The sequence below is a fragment of the Leopardus geoffroyi genome, chromosome C1, assembly GCF_018350155.1.
Source record: "Leopardus geoffroyi isolate Oge1 chromosome C1, O.geoffroyi_Oge1_pat1.0, whole genome shotgun sequence".
Taxonomy (NCBI): domain Eukaryota; kingdom Metazoa; phylum Chordata; class Mammalia; order Carnivora; family Felidae; genus Leopardus; species Leopardus geoffroyi.
This window is the reverse complement of record NC_059328.1, coordinates 19,731,810-19,750,149: the sequence shown is the minus strand read 5'-3', so window position 1 is coordinate 19,750,149 and position 18,340 is coordinate 19,731,810. Positions and strand designations below refer to the sequence as shown.

Sequence of the window (18,340 nt, the reverse complement as noted above, 5' to 3'; positions counted from 1 at the left end):
TCCCTGAGGTCTAGCTTCTCTCCAGCCTGCTGCCTTTCCCAGGGCCACACTCACTGATCGCCTCATTCCAAAGTCCCCTGGTGGGCTGCGTCCGCGGGGCCTGGGCACTCCTTGGGGTTTCCGTGGGTGGGCAGGAGAAACCTGACTATCCCTGGGGCCCAGGACTTCGGGAACCCGGCCGTGGTGCTGTTTGAGGCCATGGACTTCGAAGGGCACGGCGTGGAGGTGAGCGAGGCATTGCCGGACGTGGAGCTGGCGCGACACGGCCCCCACACGCAGGCCATCCACGTGCTCAGCGGCGTGTGAGTGACCCTGGCTCCGGGAGCTAGGCGGGTCTGGAGCGGCTCCAGCGGAGAAGCCGGCCTCGCCCTGCTGACCCGCGCCCCGTCCTTCCTGCAGGTGGGTGGCCTATGAGAAGGTGGGCTTCTCCGGGGAGCAGTACGTCCTGGAGAAGGGCGTATACCGCAACTGCGATGACTGGGGAGCGGGCAACAGCGCCCTCGCCTCGCTGCAGCCAGTCCTGCAGGTGCGTGCCGGCGGTGGGGGCGGGGCCATGGGGGAGGGGCTTAGTGCCTGGGAGGTGCCCCCGCGGTGGGGGCGGGACTGGAAGAAGCCGGCTCGGCGCGCGTGGGGCGGGGCCTCTGGGAAGGGGCGGAGCTAATGCCTGCCTGAGAAGCGGGAGTGCCGTGGAAAGGGTAGGGAAACTGAGGCTAGAGTCTGGCACTCTCCTTGAGTCTCGAAACTTTGGGCCCTCCCTGCAGGTCGGGGAGCACAATCTGCACTTTGTCTCAAAGGTAAGGAGCCTGTGGGGGTCTGTCTCCTTTTCCCCATTCTCTCCCACTGCATCGCCCTCCATTCTCATCTCTTTCTGTCTCTACCTCCAGATTCAGTTTTTCTCCGGCCCCAACTTCCTGGGCGACCACATCTCCTTCGAAGATGACCAGACCTCTCTGCCTGCCTCCTTCCAGCCCCAGTCCTGCCGTGTCCACGGCGGCAGGTGAGGACGTGGGGGAGGTGGGAAGTGGGGCGCACCTGCCCAGAAGTGCTTAACTCAGCTTGGAGATCTGGGCTGCAGGAAGGTCTTTCAAATGATTTCTTTCCTTGGTCTTCCTTGAGATTAGCTATTTTGTCCCGAAGCATTCAATCGTAACACAAACAAAGTAAAATAAAGTTTTAATGGAAACCCTAAAACTTGATGGTATAATATAAAGAACCCCAATCTTGTTTCATGTATCTCTCTGCCTTTTCTTTTCTTTTCTTTTCTTTTCTTTTCTTTTCTTTTCTTTTCTTTTCTTTTCTTTTCTTCTTTTCTCTTTTCTTTTCTTTTCTTTTCTTTTTAGTGGAGGATTTAAAATCCCCAACCCTTGGGGCGCCTGGGTGGCTCAGTTGGTTAACCATCCAACTCTTGGTTTCAGCTCAGGTCATGATCTCACAGTTTGTGTGTTCGAGCCCCTCATCGGGCTCTGGGCACTGGGCTGTCAGCTCCGAGCCTGCTTGGGATCCTGTCCCTCTCTCTGCCCTTTCCTTGCTTGTGCTCTCTCTCTCTCTCTCTCTCTCTCTCTCAAAACAAATGAATAGACCAAAAAAAAAAAAAAAAATCCCCAACCAAACATAAAGTTTCACAGGTAAATACTTCAATATATATCTCTAATAAGAAAGAAACCCTCCCAACTCGCATAGCCACAGTTTATTATCACATCTTCTAAAATAAATAACTTGTTAATATTACCTAGTGCCCAGTCTATGTTCAAATTTCTCCCATTGTCTCAAAAAATGCCTTTGTGAAATTGATTTGTTTTTCTCAGAATCCAAACAAGGTCCACACATTGCTTTTGGTCAATTGGTCTTTAATTTATAGTAGTTCCCCTTCCTTCCCTTTGTTTTATACCATTTGTTTGTTTAAAGAAACCCAGTAATTTGCCCTATAAGTTTCCCATCTTCTGTATTTGGCTCATTGCTTCCTTGTGGTGTCTTTTTTTTTCCTTTGTGCCCCCTATTTCCTGTAAACTGGTAGATCTGAAGGCTTGATGAGATTCAGGGTGTTTTCTGGGCAAGAAATCTATGTAGGTGGTACCCTGTACTTCTTACTACATTACCTCATGCACAGGTCTGGCTGTCCCACCTTTAATGATATCAAGATGCCTACATGATAAGATCTGCAATTTATCTCTCACCTAATGGTTTTAGCATCCACTGATGATATTTGCCTAGACTCACTATTTCTTTAGAGGTTGCAAAATGATGGTTTTAAGATTTTGGGTATTCCTTCTATAGATGTTATCTGGAATACTTCCATAAAAAAGAACTTTCCTTTTCAACTATCTGCTTACCTGAAATAGTTTATACAAAAAAAGGCAGTTTGCTCCTTTTCCAAGGATCAATTCTCTTGATCAATTTTCAGGATAATTTCTGAACTGGTGCCCTAGCAACCTCGAGAGCTGAGTAATGAAGTATTTTTTTTTAAGTGTTGTTACGAATGCATGGATTTATATGCAATTGAAATGTCTCTAATCATTCTATCTTTGGCAAATGGGAGCCCCTTCAGATTGCCTGCTTCTGAGATGAATCCAATAGTTTTTTGTGATTTCCTTGTTTTTCTGGTACAATAAGATGCTCTAGGATCACTTTGTACATTTTTCCCCTAAACTTGGAATCAGTTATGTACCAAGGGACTCTGATTCCAATGGTATTTAGATGGAAGCTGGGTGTTTCAAAACTATAATACTAAATTACTACTAACAGCATAAAGCAGTGAATGCTGTTTGAGGCTTCTCCGTGGTTCTTTTTGTCCTCGGGACATTCACTAAAATCCCTTTTGGTATGAACAGTTCAAAATATCATTTTTAAGACATTTGAAATAATACTTTTGTGTGTGTGGTTATGCCACCAACCTGATATACAGTTAGGTTCATTTGTTTTATTTAATTTATTTAAATTTTTAAGAATACTTTTCATTTTGGGGCGCCTGGGTGGCGCAGTCGGTTGAGCGTCCGACTTCAGCCAGGTCACGATCTCGCGGTCCGGGAGTTCGAGCCCCGCGTCAGGCTCTGGGCTGATGGCTCGGAGCCTGGAGCCTGTTTCCGATTCTGTGTCTCCCTCTCTCTCTGCCCCTCCCCCGTTCATGCTCTGTCTCTCTCTGTCCCAAAAATAAATAAACGTTGAAAAAAAAAAAAAAAAAGAATACTTTTCATTTTTATTTATTTATTTTTTTTAGAGAGCATGCACAAGTGGGGGAGAAGGGCACAGGGAGAGAGAGAGAGAGAGAGAAAGAGAGAGAGAGAGAGAGAGAGAGTATTTTAAGCAGGCTCCATGCTCAGTGTGGAGCCGACATGGGGCTCGATCCCATGACCCTGGGATCATCACCTGAGCTGAAACCAAGAGTCAGAAGTTCAACCGACTGAGCCACCCAGGCACCCCTAATTGTTTTTGCATTACATAAAGCATTTACAATATCCCTGTCTTAGCTTGGGCTGCTAACAAAATATCATAGACTGGGGGTGGGGGGTGTGTTTGAACAACAGGAATTTGTTTTATCACAGTTCTGGAGGCTGGGAAGTTCAAAGTCAAGGTGCAGGTTCATTTGGCTCTCCTGTGAGGGCTTGCTTCCTGGCTGGTAGATAGCAGCCTTCTTCCTGTGTCCTCACCTAGTGGAGACATCACTTCTGTCTCTTCCTCCTCTTATAGGGACACCGTTCCCATCATGGGGCGCCACGCTCCTGACCTCATGTGAACCTTCCAAAGGCCATCGTTTTTGAGGTTAGGGCTTCAACATGTGAATTTTGGAGAGACATTCAGTCCAGAACAGTTCCAAAGCCAAGTCAGTCAATAAGATCTATCTCTATCCCTGCGATCTTTCCCCCCCTCCTTCCCCATAGGTAATCTTTTTCTTTTTATTTTTAGTGTTTAGTTAATTCATCTATTGGTTTTTTTAATGAAAATATAAGCAAATATACTCTCTTACATAAATTTGCATCTAACTATAGAAACCAAATATATTTGTTGCCCTTCTCCCTCATTTTCTTACACAAAAAGAAGCATAGTACAACCTGGTGAGTATACTGAGGACCACTGAATCGTACAGAGTGAATTTTATGGTATGCGAATGTTATCTCAAATTTTTTTTTTTTAAGGGAAGCATACTATAAACGCTGTTCTGCACCTTTTTTCCCTAACAGTTTGGAGATCACTTTACATCCCCTTAAGAGCTCTTCCTCATTCCTTTTTACTGCTGTATTATTATACTCGACACTCTTAGTTGATTCAACTATCCCCCACTGATGGGCACTCAGGCTGCTTCCACTCTTTGTCCTTGCAGACAGTGCTGTATGAAAAGCCTTGTGCGTGTGTCGTTTCATGTTTTTGAAGGAGGTTTTGAGATTCCATGAAATGGGATTGCGAGTAATTGTGAATAGAGTTCTGCTCGATGTTGCCAAATTTCCCTCCATAGGGGCAGTAGGATTTCATCCAGTCAGTTCTTAAGTCTTGACCTCAGTCTCTGCTGCTCAGGGCCTGTTCATCCTTGACCTCCCATAGATGAGGGGTGGGGGGGGTGGTGGTCACAATCAAGTCTGCATCCACTCTGCGGCATCTCAGAGGGTCTGGGCAGGCCAAGCACAGGACAGGGCAGGCTCAAATACCTACTTATGCCCTCCTACTCTTCCCCTTCCCTAGCTGGATCCTGTTTGATGAGAAGAACTTTGAAGGTGACCAGCACATTCTCTCCGAGGGCGAGTTTCCCACTCTCACGGCCATGGGCTGCCTAGCCTCCGGAGTCCTGGGCTCTCTCCAGAAGGTACCCCTGGTGAGTACCCTTGTCCAGTTCTGGGCAACCGCTGAGGCAGGGGATGCTGCTGGGGGAGTGTGGGCGCCGAGTCTGTCCTCACTGTCGGCTCGGCTGCTGGGGCTTGAATCCAGTCTTCCTCAGAACGACCCCAGCTCCCCCTGACCCTATGGCTTCAAAGTCAGTTCCACTTACTAGAGATTTATTGAGCACCCACTGTGACAGGTCTTGGGGACACTGACACAAACCAGACACAGCCCTGATGTCAAGGCACCCATGACCACACTGACATAAAGATTACAATGCAGAGTGGTGTGTCCAGATGTAGAGGTGGTATGGGGACAGTAGGGACTCGCGCCTCTGGGGTGGGCAGGGGACGGCAGCCAGACTGCTGAGGTGGGGCTTCTGTGCAGGAAGGAGTGGAACAGAGAGCCATCTCTGCTGCGCGGTGGAGGACAGAAGGGTGGGACAAGGCAGTGGGGTTGCTGCTACAGTAAGCCAGAATAAACGAAGATGTCCTGCACCAGGGAGGAGACGGAGGGAAGTGACACAGGCCATGTTAAGGAGTCAGAGTCTAGGGGCGCCTGGGTGGCGCAGTCGGTTAAGCGTCCGACTTCAGCCAGGTCACGATCTCGCGGTCCGTGAGTTCGAGCCCCGCGTCGGGCTCTGGGCTGATGGCTCAGAGCCTGGAGCCTGTTTCCGATTCTGTGTCTCCCTCTCTCTCTGCCCCTCCCCCGTTCATGCTCTGTCTCTCTCTGTCCCAAAAATAAATAAACGTTGAAAAAAAAAAAAAAATTAAAGGAGTCAGAGTCTATAGGACCGGGTGGGCCCGCTGTTAGAGCACAGCAGACAGCTGACCACTGAGCCCCTACCAGGCTCTGGGCAGTGTTTCAAAGGCTTCCATGCACTAAGATGTTTAGTCCTCACCAAAGCCCGAAGAGGTTTGTTACTACCATCCACTCCCTTTTCCACATGTGAAACTGAGGCACAGAGGGGTCATGTGACTTGCCCCAGGTCACACAGCTGGTAACAAGCAGAGCCAGGTTCTCCCAGAGGCAGCCCAGCTGCTGAGTCCAAGCTTTACAACTATGTGCTGGGCTCTGAACGCAGACAGACCAGACTCTGAAGCCCAGCTCGAGGGATTTGAGCAAGTGGTTTAATCTCCTCCAGACTCAGTTTCCCCTCTGTTAAGCAGGGATAATAAGAGCACCTACCTTATAAGGTTGTTGAGAAGTTATAACGAGGTCAGGTAAAACACTTAGCACAGAATCTGGTGTGTGGTAAGCCCCAAATACGTGAGAACTGCTATAATTACCCATATTATTATTATTATTACTGTTCTTAGAAGTACCATGGACTGGCACTAGGGGGAGGTTTGAGGGGACAGTAGGGGGCCCAGTCTGGTACATGCTGCATCTGAGAATCTGGGGGACACCCAGCTGGGGGTGTCCAGGAACCCAGGACCCTGTGAGGCAGACCTCAGGAGGGAAGAGGGCCTGAAATACTGATCTGGGAATCGGAGTATCTGGAATTGGGGGCTGAGTCTGGCGCCGGGGCTGTCTCAGCCTCACCCCTTCTCCATACCCCTGGCCCCAGCACTTTTCAGAGCCCTCCATTTTTCTGTATGGACTGGAGTGTTTTGAAGGGAAGGAGATCGAGCTGGACAGGGAGGTCCGCAGCCTGCAAGCCGAGGGCTTCAACAACCACGTGCTGTCCGTGCGGATCAGGGGGGGCGTGTGAGTGTGTTGAGGGGGCATAAGGGTGGGGGCTGCTAGGGAGCGAGGGCTGGGTCTCTGGCCTCTTGCCCCTTCCCACCTCCCCTCCACTCCCCACCCCCATCCAGGAGGGAGGGAAAGGTTCAGGCTAAGGAGGGTCTTGGACCCCAGCCTAGGTTCTCCAGGACCCTCCTCTGCTCTGCAAACTGCCACTTCCCAGCCTCCCTCTCCTCCCTCGGGACCCTAACACCAGGCAGAGAAGTCTCAGCATGAGAGAAAAGGAGACGGAGAATGTTCTCTCATCTGTGCCTCCTCCTCTGTCTGTGTGTCTGTCTGTCTTCCTCTCTGCATCTCTGGCATCTGCTGGACCCAGCTGGGTGCTGTGTGAGCACAGTGACTTCCGGGGACGCCAGTGGCTGGTGGGCAGCTGTGAGATCACCAACTGGCTGACTTACAGCGGGACGCAGAGGGTGGGTTCCCTCTACCCCATCAAGCAGGTGGGTAGCATGTCGGGTTGTGTGTTTCCCATATTTCCCAAACTCAGCCTTTGTGTATTTTTATCACAGTTTTGCCACGTCGTCATTCCTCTTGAACCATTATCTACTTAACACTTTTCTCTAAACCAGCTCTCTTGTTTTTTACACTTTGTCCTTATCCTAAGGGCTGATAACCATAAAATCATGGGTTTGATGTGTATGTATGATTTTTCTTTAATTGACATGATAATAAGCACAGTACCATTGAATTTTTAGCAATAAGTTCGTCCACTTAGGGTTAAAAATCATCTCACGTACCAATCAGCAATAATAACCAGGCCTCACTCTGGGAGACGCTATCCACTCCTGAGTTTCTCCGTCTGTGAGCACGTGTCTGGACCTGTTTCTCATTTATGTGCATGTGCATTGAGGTGGAGGCATGGCTGTGGTGTGTGTGTGTGTGTGTGTGTGTGTGTGTGTGTGTGCGGGAGTGCACATGCCTGTCTGAGGATATTTCTGTGGCCGTGATGTCATTTGTATCCACGTGTCTGTGCTTCGCAGGTGACACGGTTGGGTGTGAGGTGTGTATATGACCACACGTGCCTGTTTTTGTGACACTGTTGAGACAGTATGAGGGTATTTGTGTGGCCCTTGTATTCACACTCTTAGGGCATCATTTCTAGAGAAACCTTGGAAGTTATCTCCAGCCCTCACATTTACAGTTGGGAAAATAAAGGTCCACAGAAGGGAACAAAGATTCGCTCTGTAATCTTGGGCCAGTACTGTACCTCCATGGACCTCAATGTCCTCATCTTTAAATGTTAAAAAAGAATTTCTTAATGTTTATTTATTTTTGAGAAAGAGAGAGACAGAGTGCAAGCAGGGGAGGGGCAGAGAGAGAGGGAGACACAGAATCTGAAGCAGGCTCCAGGCTCTGAGCTGTCAGCACAGAGCCCGACGCGAGGATTAAACTCACGAACTGTGAGATCATGACCTGAGCCGAAGTCATATGCTTAACCAACTGAGCCGCCCAGGCGCCCCTCAATTTCTTCATCTTTAAAAGAGGGAAAACATAGGGGTGCCTGGCTGGCTCAGTTGGTAGAGCACATGACTCTTGATCTCAGGGTCGTGAGTTTGAGCCCCATGTTGGGTGTAGAGATTACTTACCAAAAAACTAAAAAAATAAAATCTGTTGAATAAAAGAAAATGAGGGGGTGCCTGGGTGGCTTAGTCGGTTAAGCGTCTGATTTCGGCTCAGGTCATGATCTCACCACTTGTGAGTTCAAGCCCCGTGTCGGGCTCTGTGCTGACAGCTCAGAGCCTGGAGCCTGCTTCGGATTCTGTGTCTCCCTTTCTCTCTGCCCCTCCCTCGCTCATGCTCTGTGTCTCTCTCTCTCTCTCAAGAATAAATAAAACATTAAATTTTTTTAAACACAATAAAATGAGGATGACCTATATGATGGAATTTTCTGGAGGACTAAAGACAGACAGTGTTTATAAAGCCCGCAGGATGGTACTTGAGTGGATAGGCATTCCACACACGTTAGGTATGATTCTTCTATTATTACCATCACCACTATTCAAGGCCGCCGGCTGATTTGTGGCAGAGCCTGGTCTGATGTGTGACAGCTGGATGCCCTCCCCACCATGGTACTTCTTCAGCATGGACGTGTGTGTGTGTGTGTGTGTGTGTGTGTGTGTGTGTCTGTATTCCTGCATACATCCATCCTTTTAGCAAACATGGGGTGTGGGGTAGGCCGGGGGAGGGGCCTGCACATCACTTAGGAAGCGTGTTTGCACGGCTGTGTGTATCCGTGTGTTTGTATCTGCCACAAACTTCTGTGCAACCGTGGGGACCTTGGGTGTTGCTGCCAGTGCGTCCCTCTGCACATGGCTGTGGGTGTTTGTGGACGCGGAGCCGTGGGCCGTGGGTGTGCACCACGGATGTGGCCCCCGGTGCGTGGGTGTGAAAGAAAGGGTGGCTTTGAAGCAGGGCCCAGGAAGGGTTCAGGGCATGGAGGAGGGCTTGGGAGCTTGGGATCCTGGCGGGTCCAGAGTTGAGGGTGTCGGGGGCCCAGGAGGGAGCATCCCTGCCCAGGCGTCCCTCACTCAACCTCCCCTGCTCACCAGCGCCGGGCTTATTTCCGCCTCTGGAATACTGCACTGAGGGGATTCCTGGCCATGCCGGACCACGTGGAGGACATGAAGGCGGGCCGTGTGGTGGTCTCCGGGCCCCAAGAAGGAGGCAGCTTCATCTGGTACTACGAGGACGGGCTGCTCAAGAACCAGGTACGAGTTGAGGGGCGGGGACAGGGACCCCAGAGCCTCAGGCACTCAAAGGCCCATTTCCAGGGGAAATGCCAGCCTGCCCGTCAGAAGCAGGACCTGCCCTTGGGCCAGAGAGATAGAGAGATGCCAGGACACAGATGCCAGGACCCTGGGCAGGTAGAGGATGCAGGCGCCGCTTCCCTGGGCAGTTCGGGCTCTTCTCTGGGCCTCGGTTCCCCATCTGTAAAACGAGAGCGTTGAACCAGACCCTTCTAAGGGACCTGCCAGCTCTGATATCCTGGGGAGAACTTGGCTCCTATTAGTAATGACAGATTCATGGGGTGCCTGGGTGGCTCAGTCGGTTAAGCCTCCGACTTCGGCTCAGGTCACGATCTCACGGCTCGTGAGTTCGAGCCCCGCATCGGGCTCTGTGCTGACAGCTCAGAGCCTGGAGCCTGCTTCGGATTCTGTGTCTCCCTCTCTCTCTGCCCCTCCCCCACTTGTGCGCACGCGCTCTCTCTCTCTCTCAAGAATAAATAAACATTAAACAATAATAATAATGATGATAGATTCACTCCACAAACGTCTCCCAAGCACCTACTATGTGCTAGGCCCTGTTCTAGGGGCCGGGAATACAGCAGTGAGAAGACGGAAATGACTCCTGCCCTCCCGAAGCGTACATCGTAGGGGGGGGGAGAGACAGAGACAATTTAAATGAGTCAAATATCTCTGTGCCTTAGGTGATGCGAAGCGCAGGAGAAAAAAGTAACTAGAGACTAGGGAGTACCGGTAGCTGTGACAAAGCCGACTCTCCCCCAGAGGGTGGCATTTGAGGGAGCCATCTGTGTAGATGTGCGAAGGAAGAGTGTTCCAGGCAGAGGGAGCAACCAGTGGAAAGGCTCTCGGGAGGGAAGGTTACGGCGGTGCGCACCTTTGTAGGCCATCGAAAGGGTTTCGTCTTTTACTTGCTCTCCATTTCATAGGTGAGGAAACTAGAGCACAGAGAAGTTAAGTAACAAGCTGAAAGTCACACAGTCAATTAGTGTGTGAGAGCTTGTCCGATGTTAAATCCTGTGCGTTGGGATTCCTGAACGAGCTACTTTTTTTCCAGACCTTTGATGGTCTTTCACACAGAACCCTCCCAACAGCCAGCACTCAGGGATTCCTATCCCCAAGGAAAACAAAACTCAGAAGAATTAAGAGATTGGCCCAGGGTCACAGTCCACGAGAGCCAGGATTCAAAGCTGGGTGTGTCAAGGGTGTCGGGCTGGAGGAGACCCTGCGGGGAGGAACAGTGCCTGATCACCTGCTGGGGCCTCAGGTGGCCCCTACCATGAGCCTGCAGGTGATTGGGCCCCCCAGCACGGGCTCCAAGGTGGTACTGTGGGCTGAGAGCCGCCTGCCCCGCCAGACGTGGAGCATCAGCGAATCAGGCCACATCTGCAGCGAGATGTTCGAAGGCCGGATCCTGGATGTGAAGGGTATGGGGGCTCGTGTGCGGGAGAAGGCACCTGAGGCGGCTGCGGGCAGTGGAGTCTTCAGCAATCTCTGACCATCTTCCCCATCTCTTACCCCTTCCCACAGGTGGCCGGGGCTATGACCGGGACCACGCGGTGCTGTGGGAGGTGGCCAAGGACCGGGCGTCCCAGATCTGGACAGTCCATGTGCTCTGACCTCCCCCACCTCCCAGCCCTGGAGGCTTTCCCTGGGATGAAATGTTTTTATAGGTTTTTTGTCGTTGTTGTAACATAAGCTATTTTCTAATATGCTCCCAGGTATCCTCATCTTTGTGCACCTCAATATTTGGGGCTGGGGTGCGGAATTGTTCACCTGCCTTCTTTGCCCGGTACTCGCCCTACTTTTCTCCCAGCTCAGGTTCTAGGGCTCAGGTGTAAGGCCTCCCTCTGCCACCAGAGGGAGCCCTGGGCCCAGACTAACTGTGAGTGTGGTCTTTAACGCTGTCTATCCCCCCTCAATTGATGGGTTCCAAGAGCCTGCTCTGAGTCCAGTCTGGCGCTGAGCTGTGGGGCACAAACACGAGCCAAGACCCTTGGTACCTGCCCTCAGAGAACTCACAGTCCAGTGGCAGATTTTGACAGGTAGGGTGATACACTGAGTGATAAGAACGGAAATAGAAGGATGCACCGGGGAGGAACCTGAACCACTTAGGGGCACAGGGCAGGCCGCTCGGAGGAAGGGATGCTCCTTCCTGAGGTGTGGAGAATGGGAAGGAGTCAGCCAGGCTAGGGGGTGGTACAGGGAGAGTGTTCTAGGGAGGCAGACAGTGTGATGGGGTCGCGGTGGGCCAGGCAAGGGAAGTGAGTGGGAGACACAACATTCGCCTTGCCCACCAGCACTCCTCTTAATTTCCCCCCACTCTGGTCTCAAGGCCTAGAGGTCTGGCCTCTCAGTCAAAGAAGCTAGGACAGGGGGTCTGAGTTCTTAACCCAGCCCAGAGATGGCGGGACCTAGAAGAACAGCCCCCTCCATCACCCAATTGAGCCAGCACTTCCCGGTCCCTTGGCCAAGGTCTTCTAGGAAGAGGCAGAGACGGTCAAGGCCTTTGGGGGCTTCTCTGGGTCTCCCTTCCCTCCTCATAGCTCCCAGTACCACCGCAGACCCAGGAGGGTAGAAGTGGTTAGAGCAGTTGTGCCTCCTTCCTGCCTTCCCAGCCTGGGGTCGGCGGGGAGGAAGTGGGCGGCCTCCTCTTCATCCTTCTCAGCACCCCTGCTGGACCAACATCCAGTATCCGGTGAGGACAGGAGAGTGACTGTGGGGCTGTGCCCTTGCAGCTGGGGACATCCAGGGATGGGGTTGGGGCTTCCCCTGGGACCATCGTGCCCAAACACCCAGGGATGGGTGAAGCAGGTGCAATTAAAGAGGTTGGTGAGGGTGGCAGGCTCTGGGCCATGTCCCTGCGCAGGGATCCTAAGGGGAGAGGCCAAGGCACTGGGACTTCGAGGCAGGAATGCTGGGGTCAGCGCCCTCTGGTGCTACCTCTCCTCCTTCCCCTGCATGGGAAGGTCCTTGGTGCTATCGCCAACCTGGCTCTTGGGGCCCAGTGACGTCCAGTGACCACACACGGGACCCCGCTCCAAGTACAGGACAACTTTATTGACCTCCAGCTGGGTGGTACTTGCCCCCTGCACATCAGTACCTCCTGGTGTTGGTCATGCCTCCAAGGCACTACCTGTCAATTCCCACAACCTGGTCATCTCTGGCACCAACCCCTCCCAGGGGCTGGGTGGGAGGAGCTTCTCTTGCTAGAGATGGTGGCAGCCGAGCGATGGTCTCAGGGGGCACGGGGCTAGGGCTGAGGCATGTCACCTCAGCTGAGGTAGAAGAACTGGACGAGGATGTTGGCCAGGAAGAGAAGGACACTGCCGCCGCTCAGGCTGCTGAGGGGCGGGGTCGCACTCTTGGGTTTCTTGGTGGTGGTGGCGGCGGTGGTGGTGTTTCCCAGGACTCCGGTCTGTATCTGCAAAAGAAGAAGTAGGATGAGCTCGGGGCACTTGCAAAGCTCATGTTATCTAGAGACCTAGTTCCCCTACCCTGATACCATAGTTCTCAATTCTCTGTCCCTCATGACCACGACTTCTGCCGCAAGGCCCTGCAAGGACAGTTGGTTGCTTCCTGCCATGACACAGCCAAGGTGAAAGGGGGTTCCTCCTCCCCTTACCACGGGACCTTCCTTTCACCTCCGCTAAGCCACCAGCTCCTCCAGGGCATGGGGGATGGGAACCTGTGGTCTCGGCCCCTGACCTGACTAGCTGGGCTAGGGTCTGAGACTCTGAGCCTGTTTCCTCATCTTCTGAATGAGCCCATCATATAGTCTTGAGGTCCTGTGTCACACGGCCGGGCGGGTGGGTGCGGAGGTGGGGAACGTGTGACCTCTTGCTGGAGGAAAGCACCAGATGGTTGATCAAACTGTTCTCAGTGCTTGATCAGGCTGCAACTAAAGCTGCTCTTGATGGAGATTAAGCTGTTTTTGATGGTGATCAAGCTGTTCTTGATGCTTGATCAAGCTGTTCTTGATCAAGAACTTGATGGCTCTGGTCTCCTACCGGGACTAGTGCCCTCAGGGTACATGGGATACTGTGAAAGCTGCCTCCTGGAATAGCAGCTGAGTCTGAGTCTGCGGCTGTTTCTGGAGCAGGAGATTTCCTTCTTTGCATTCCCAAACACACTGGCTTCTCTCCCTGGGGGGATCCCTGCTATCTCCACGACCAGGTCTGGCTCCACCGGAACATGTCTTGGCCCCTTCCCAACAGGGCCACTTCCCCAGCTCCCCGCGGATTGATGCCTTCCTCACTCAGAGATGCTTCAGTCCTTATCCCACAACACCCCCTTGCGTGCCTCAGTGTGCCTGGTGCCCTGTGAATGCTCCCCAGCCTCAGGTCCAGGATTCTGCCCAGAGACAGACCTCAAGCAGTCTGACCCCAGCCAGAAGGGCTGGAATGCTGGGACCAGGCCCCTGAGTCCTCGGTTCCCCTGCTGGAGCCTCTCTTCCCATGCAAGAAGGCTCAGTGCCGGGAAGCCTGTATTTCCTCCCTCCCATGCCAGGCAGGTCTGGAGAATCCTGGGCGGTGGTGCCAGGGGCTCCCAGGGTCTGTTCTTACCTGAATCATAACCAGGAGACTGATGGTGAGTAGGAGGAAGAGGAAGCCCTTCATCTTGGGGGAATCTTGGTGGCTCTTTTGGTAGCAGCTTTTAGAGATGAAGGCAGGGTTGTCTGCAGGCTGCTTGGCTTGGCTGCTTTTGAACCAGGAGGCAGGGGAGGCGGGGTAGAAGCGGGAAGAAGGAGGGCCCAGGGGTGGGGGTGCTGCTTCCTTTTTACAGAATTCAGGATCGAGTACACCAGGCCCTAGATTCTTAAGGCTCCCTGTAGATGGTGGGTTCTGGAAGGGGACCGAGGCCAGTCTGGGGACAGAGGTGGGCAAAACAATGCAGCAGCTGCAGAGACAGTAAGCAGGGCCCTGGCCTGGAGTCATGCAGAGTGGGCACGGAATCTTGGTTTAATCGCCTATCAACCCTGAGACCCTGGGCCAGAAACTGTCCCTCTCTGACTTTTAACACAAGAGCTGCCAGGGATTAAATGCAATATAATTAAGACCGGAGCAGGGGAGGGGAGCGGATTTAAGACCTAGAATTTTGTAATTTGGATACAGAAAATAGCAGATCGGTTGTTTGTACTGTCGACCTTAAAGCATTTCTTCGATCAGCAAAAATGGGTTTATTCAGGAAGAGCAGAGAATTGCAATTTGGGATAAGCAAGCGACACCAAAAAACCAGAAGATAGATAAGCAAAAGAGAGAAACTTTATTTAAAACAGAAGGAGGAGGAAGTTGGGAGGGGTTGTTTTGAACAAAAGTGTCTGCAAGTCCAGAGTCATGATGATTTCTCATTGGCTGAGTTGCTGGGTAGTCAGTTTCTTTTAGGAGTTTGCCGTGTACAGCTTTTCCTGTTGGGGTCTGTAAACTGACAGTTCTTTCTGTCATTGAGGTTGAGTGGTATGGCAGGAGAGCTCCCCCTTCTAGCCTCTTTGACTCCATTTTACTGAGGTTTCCTTTTATTTCCACATTTCCTTCTTCTGATCAAGAACTTTCTTGAAAAGCATCTCTGATCAAGAGTCAGGTTTTCCTAATTCAGTGGCCTTTTGTCCCTCAGTGCCAGGAAGTGCCTTTCCTGGGTGTCATGTCCCAATCCGAGGGCAATTGTACAGGCTGGAAACTCATGTTTGAGTGAGAAGGAGGGGAATCAGGAGAATTCTCAGGCACTTCCCAGCTAGAGTCTATAGTTATCAAGGATGTAGTATTGGAGATCATCTCTTTATTGGGTACATTATTTTACAAAGGTTTGACAGGCAACAAGTATAGAAACAAAAGTAACATGACAGGGGTGCCTGGGTGGCTTAGTCAGCTAAGCATCCAACTCTTGATTTCAGCTCAGGTCATGATCTCACGGTTCATGAGTTCGAGCCCCACATTGAGCTCTGTGATGACATAGCCTGTTTGGGATCCTCTCTCTCTCTCTCTCTCTCTCTCCCTCTGTCCCTCCCCCACTCATGCACACACACACACACACACACACACACTCTCTCTCTCTCTCTCTCTCTCTCAAAAGAAATAAACTTAAAAAAAAAAAAAAGGTAGCACTACAATTCCAAATCGTATGGTGGTTCCAAACCAGGAGGACCCTTGCTCTGAAAGTAGCCAACTGAAAATATTGGCACGTATTCCAACTTAGGGGAGAAAAGTTCTCCCTGTGGAGGCAAAACCCCGAGTCCTGTATGCCTCCTGGAAATGCCTGCTTAACTTGGCCACAAAAGCAGAACAGTGAATACTCTGCAAGAGCCCATTGAAAGAATTAACTGAGTGCATTTGCAAAGATACAGTGCAGGTATGAACATAAAGCTCCAGTTGGTGAACTTTTTGCAAAACAGCAAAACTTCAAATGCGTTTTTTGTTTTAACTTTTTTTAACGTTTATTTATTATTGAGAGAGAGAGACAGAGCATGCGCATGGGAGGGGCAGAGAGAGGGGGAGACACAGAATCCGAAGCAGGCTCCAGGCTCTGAGCTGTCAGCACAGAGCCCGATGCGGGGCTTGAACTCACAAACCGTGAGGTCATGACCTGAGCCAAAGCCAGACACTTAACTGAGTCACCCAGGTGTCCCTCAGTGTGTGTGTGTGTGTGTGTGTGTGTGTGTGTGTGTTTTTTAATTTTTTTTTTTCAACGTTTATTTATTTTTGGGACAGAGAGAGACAGAGCATGAACGGGGGAGGGGCAGAGAGAGAGGGAGACACAGAATCGGAAACAGGCTCCAGGCTCTGAGCCATCAGCCCAGAGCCCGACGCGGGGCTCGAACTCACGGACCGCGAGATCGTGACCTGGCTGAAGTCAGACGCTTAACCGACTGCACCACCCAGGCGCCCCAAGTGTGTGTGTGTTTTAAATGTCTATTTACTTTTGAGAGAGTGAGTGGGGAAGGTGCAGAAAGAGAGGGGCACAGAGGATCCAAAGTGGGCTCCATGCTGACAGCGGAGGGCCTGATGCTGGGCTCACGAACTGTGAGATCATGACCTGAGCCAAAGTCGGATCCTTAACCGACTGGGCCACCCAAACGCCCCCTACCGAAGTGTGGTTACTTTTAATGGAAGCAATTAGGCCTTTGCAATATTGAGGTATATCTCCTTCTATTAAATGTGGGTCAAAGGAGGCAGGGGCCAAGTGCATTGGATGTCCTGTGACTATCCAGGGGGTGGATCTGAGATTTAGAAGGAACAATGGCAATGTGTCAGGCCAAGGTATTTGGAGGGTTTCTACAGTTGAGAACTTTGCCAGTTGAGGTTTATTAGTGCCATGTTCAACTGGCCCTGAGGGTGGAGGCACAATTGTGTGGGGCTCGAACTCATGAGCTGTGAGATCATGACCTGAGCTGAAGTTGGACGCTTAACCAACTGAGCCACCCAGGCGCCCCTTAATGGTCTTTCTTTTAGGTGACTCATCTAGGGTACAAGTGAGGTGGTTTGCCAACTCAGTTAAATCTGGAGTAGACATAGTTTCCCATTCCATCCTGGTCCTTTTAACTAAAAGAGAAAGATCCTGGCTTAGCCCATTAATAAATTTGAAGGTCTCCCCAAGAGAATCTAACATCTAAAGGAAGACCAGAATTTTCTTTGGAAACAGTCTGAAGTTAATTATAACAGTCATGAACAGGTTCATCAGATTTTTGTGTGCAAGCCTGAATTTTGTTCCCATGACAGGTTTAGGAAAAACTATTGCAATTGCTCGGTTGAACTTTTTGGCAAGTGTTCCAGCATTTTGCCATGAGTTAGGGGCTTGTTTTTTAAAATCCTGTTCATGATGTTCCCATCAGGCAAGCTTTATCCAAGGTTTAGCCTGGTCCTCACCAACAAATCTGAGAAACTGGTCTGGTGAATTTGAATAGCTAGTAGTTCTTCAACAATCCTGTGAGGGTCTTCAGTCAGTTTCATAGGAAACTCTTTAGCTATGACTCACAATTCAGCCTTCATCCAGGGAACAGAAGACTTTTGGGGGTAATTGAATCCTCAGAAGACTTTCTTTTTATTATTTTTTTAAAAATCCTCAGATGACTTGACTTTAAAGGGGTCATGTGTCTGGAAACAAAGAAAAGGGGAGAGGGAAAAGAGAGGCCTCATAAGCCCTTTGTCTTTAATTTTTTGCCTCGGTCTAGAAATTGTATTTTGCAGAGAGGCGATTTTAGATTCCTGATAACATTTGGAAGCTTTAAAACATCAAAAGAGGCATCCCATTCAGTTTTGACAATTTTAGATCCACGGTTGTTCAATTCAGTTTTGAGAAAAGTAAGTTTGAAGATATCGAAAGTTCCCCATAATGAGCATTCATGTTCTGTATTACTTTTGGTTAAGTGATCCATTTAGTTAGAAATGCACATGAAAAGGGACTGAAATTTTTAAACATAAAACCAGCTGGTGTGCCAGAAAGGAGGGACACATTCTCAAAGCATTTTGATTCCTGGGATCTCATTTGATACAGGTTTTTCTAGAGGGGAAAAAATATATATCCTGAACAGTCTAGTTCCAATGGGAATAGTTTCAAAAAGCAGTCAAACCAAAAGCCAAACAAGTACTCTAAGAAAGGACAAATCCTTAAAACAGATCCTGGATAAAGCCTAGAGAGCTTAAAACACAATAATGAGTGGAGCTTGAAATCCAACAGAGAGTTACCTGCAAGCTCCAGTGTCAGTGAGAAAGCAGTGAGCTCAATGGTCCTGGTAGGTACTAGCACCTGTTTGCTCACCAGCCTCAGAGTTGTTGAGGCGGTGGGGTGGGGTGGGGAGGGGATAGGGTCATCTCTGGATCCCACTTCTGACACCAAGTAATGTCAACCTTGAAATAAAACTATCAGTTATTCTACTAGCAAAAATGGGTTTATTTGGGATACTAGAGAATTACATTTTAGGACAAGCAACCTACAGCAAATACCATAGGCTAGTCCAACAAGCAAAGAAGAGAAATGTTATTTTATGAAGAAGGAGGAAGTTGGGTAGAGTTGTTTTGAACAAAAGTCCAATAGAGAAAAGCATGAGATCAAGG

At 50.4% G+C, this 18,340-nt stretch overlaps 2 protein-coding genes across 2 annotated transcripts in view; one reads left to right on the top strand and one right to left on the bottom strand.

Moving 5' to 3' along the window:
* The window catches only part of CRYBG2 (crystallin beta-gamma domain containing 2), a 29,721-nt gene extending 18,698 nt beyond the window's left edge, over positions 1 to 11,023 (top strand). The window contains exons 13-22 of the mRNA XM_045476185.1: positions 163 to 302; positions 400 to 526; positions 762 to 794; positions 885 to 997; positions 4,672 to 4,801; positions 6,377 to 6,516; positions 6,869 to 6,992; positions 9,102 to 9,260; positions 10,561 to 10,720; positions 10,824 to 11,023. Coding sequence (XP_045332141.1) covers positions 163 to 302; positions 400 to 526; positions 762 to 794; positions 885 to 997; positions 4,672 to 4,801; positions 6,377 to 6,516; positions 6,869 to 6,992; positions 9,102 to 9,260; positions 10,561 to 10,720; positions 10,824 to 10,912 — 1,215 coding nt within the window. The 3' untranslated portion in view covers positions 10,913 to 11,023. The remainder of the gene's footprint in view (positions 1 to 162; positions 303 to 399; positions 527 to 761; positions 795 to 884; positions 998 to 4,671; positions 4,802 to 6,376; positions 6,517 to 6,868; positions 6,993 to 9,101; positions 9,261 to 10,560; positions 10,721 to 10,823) is intronic.
* Positions 11,024 to 12,332: 1,309 nt separating this feature from the next.
* On the bottom strand, positions 12,333 to 14,245 carry CD52 (CD52 molecule). Its single transcript, XM_045476186.1, has 2 exons — positions 13,859 to 14,245; positions 12,333 to 12,717 (listed from the first exon to the last, which is right to left on the bottom strand). The coding sequence occupies exons 1-2, from the start codon at positions 14,228 to 14,230 to the stop codon at positions 12,568 to 12,570; spliced, it is 522 nt and encodes a 173-aa protein (XP_045332142.1). The 5' UTR covers positions 14,231 to 14,245; the 3' UTR covers positions 12,333 to 12,567.
* Positions 14,246 to 18,340: the final 4,095 nt, after the last annotated feature.

Excerpts from the sequence above, each read along its gene's own strand:
- CD52 (XM_045476186.1), bottom strand. The coding sequence starts at position 14,230 with ATGACTCCAGGCCAGGGCCCTGCTTACTGTCTCTGCAGCTGCTGCATT. Across the intron at positions 12,718-13,858 it reads GTCTCCTGGTTATGATTCAG|ATACAGACCGGAGTCCTGGG; the intron begins GTAAGAACAGAC and ends CTTCTTTTGCAG.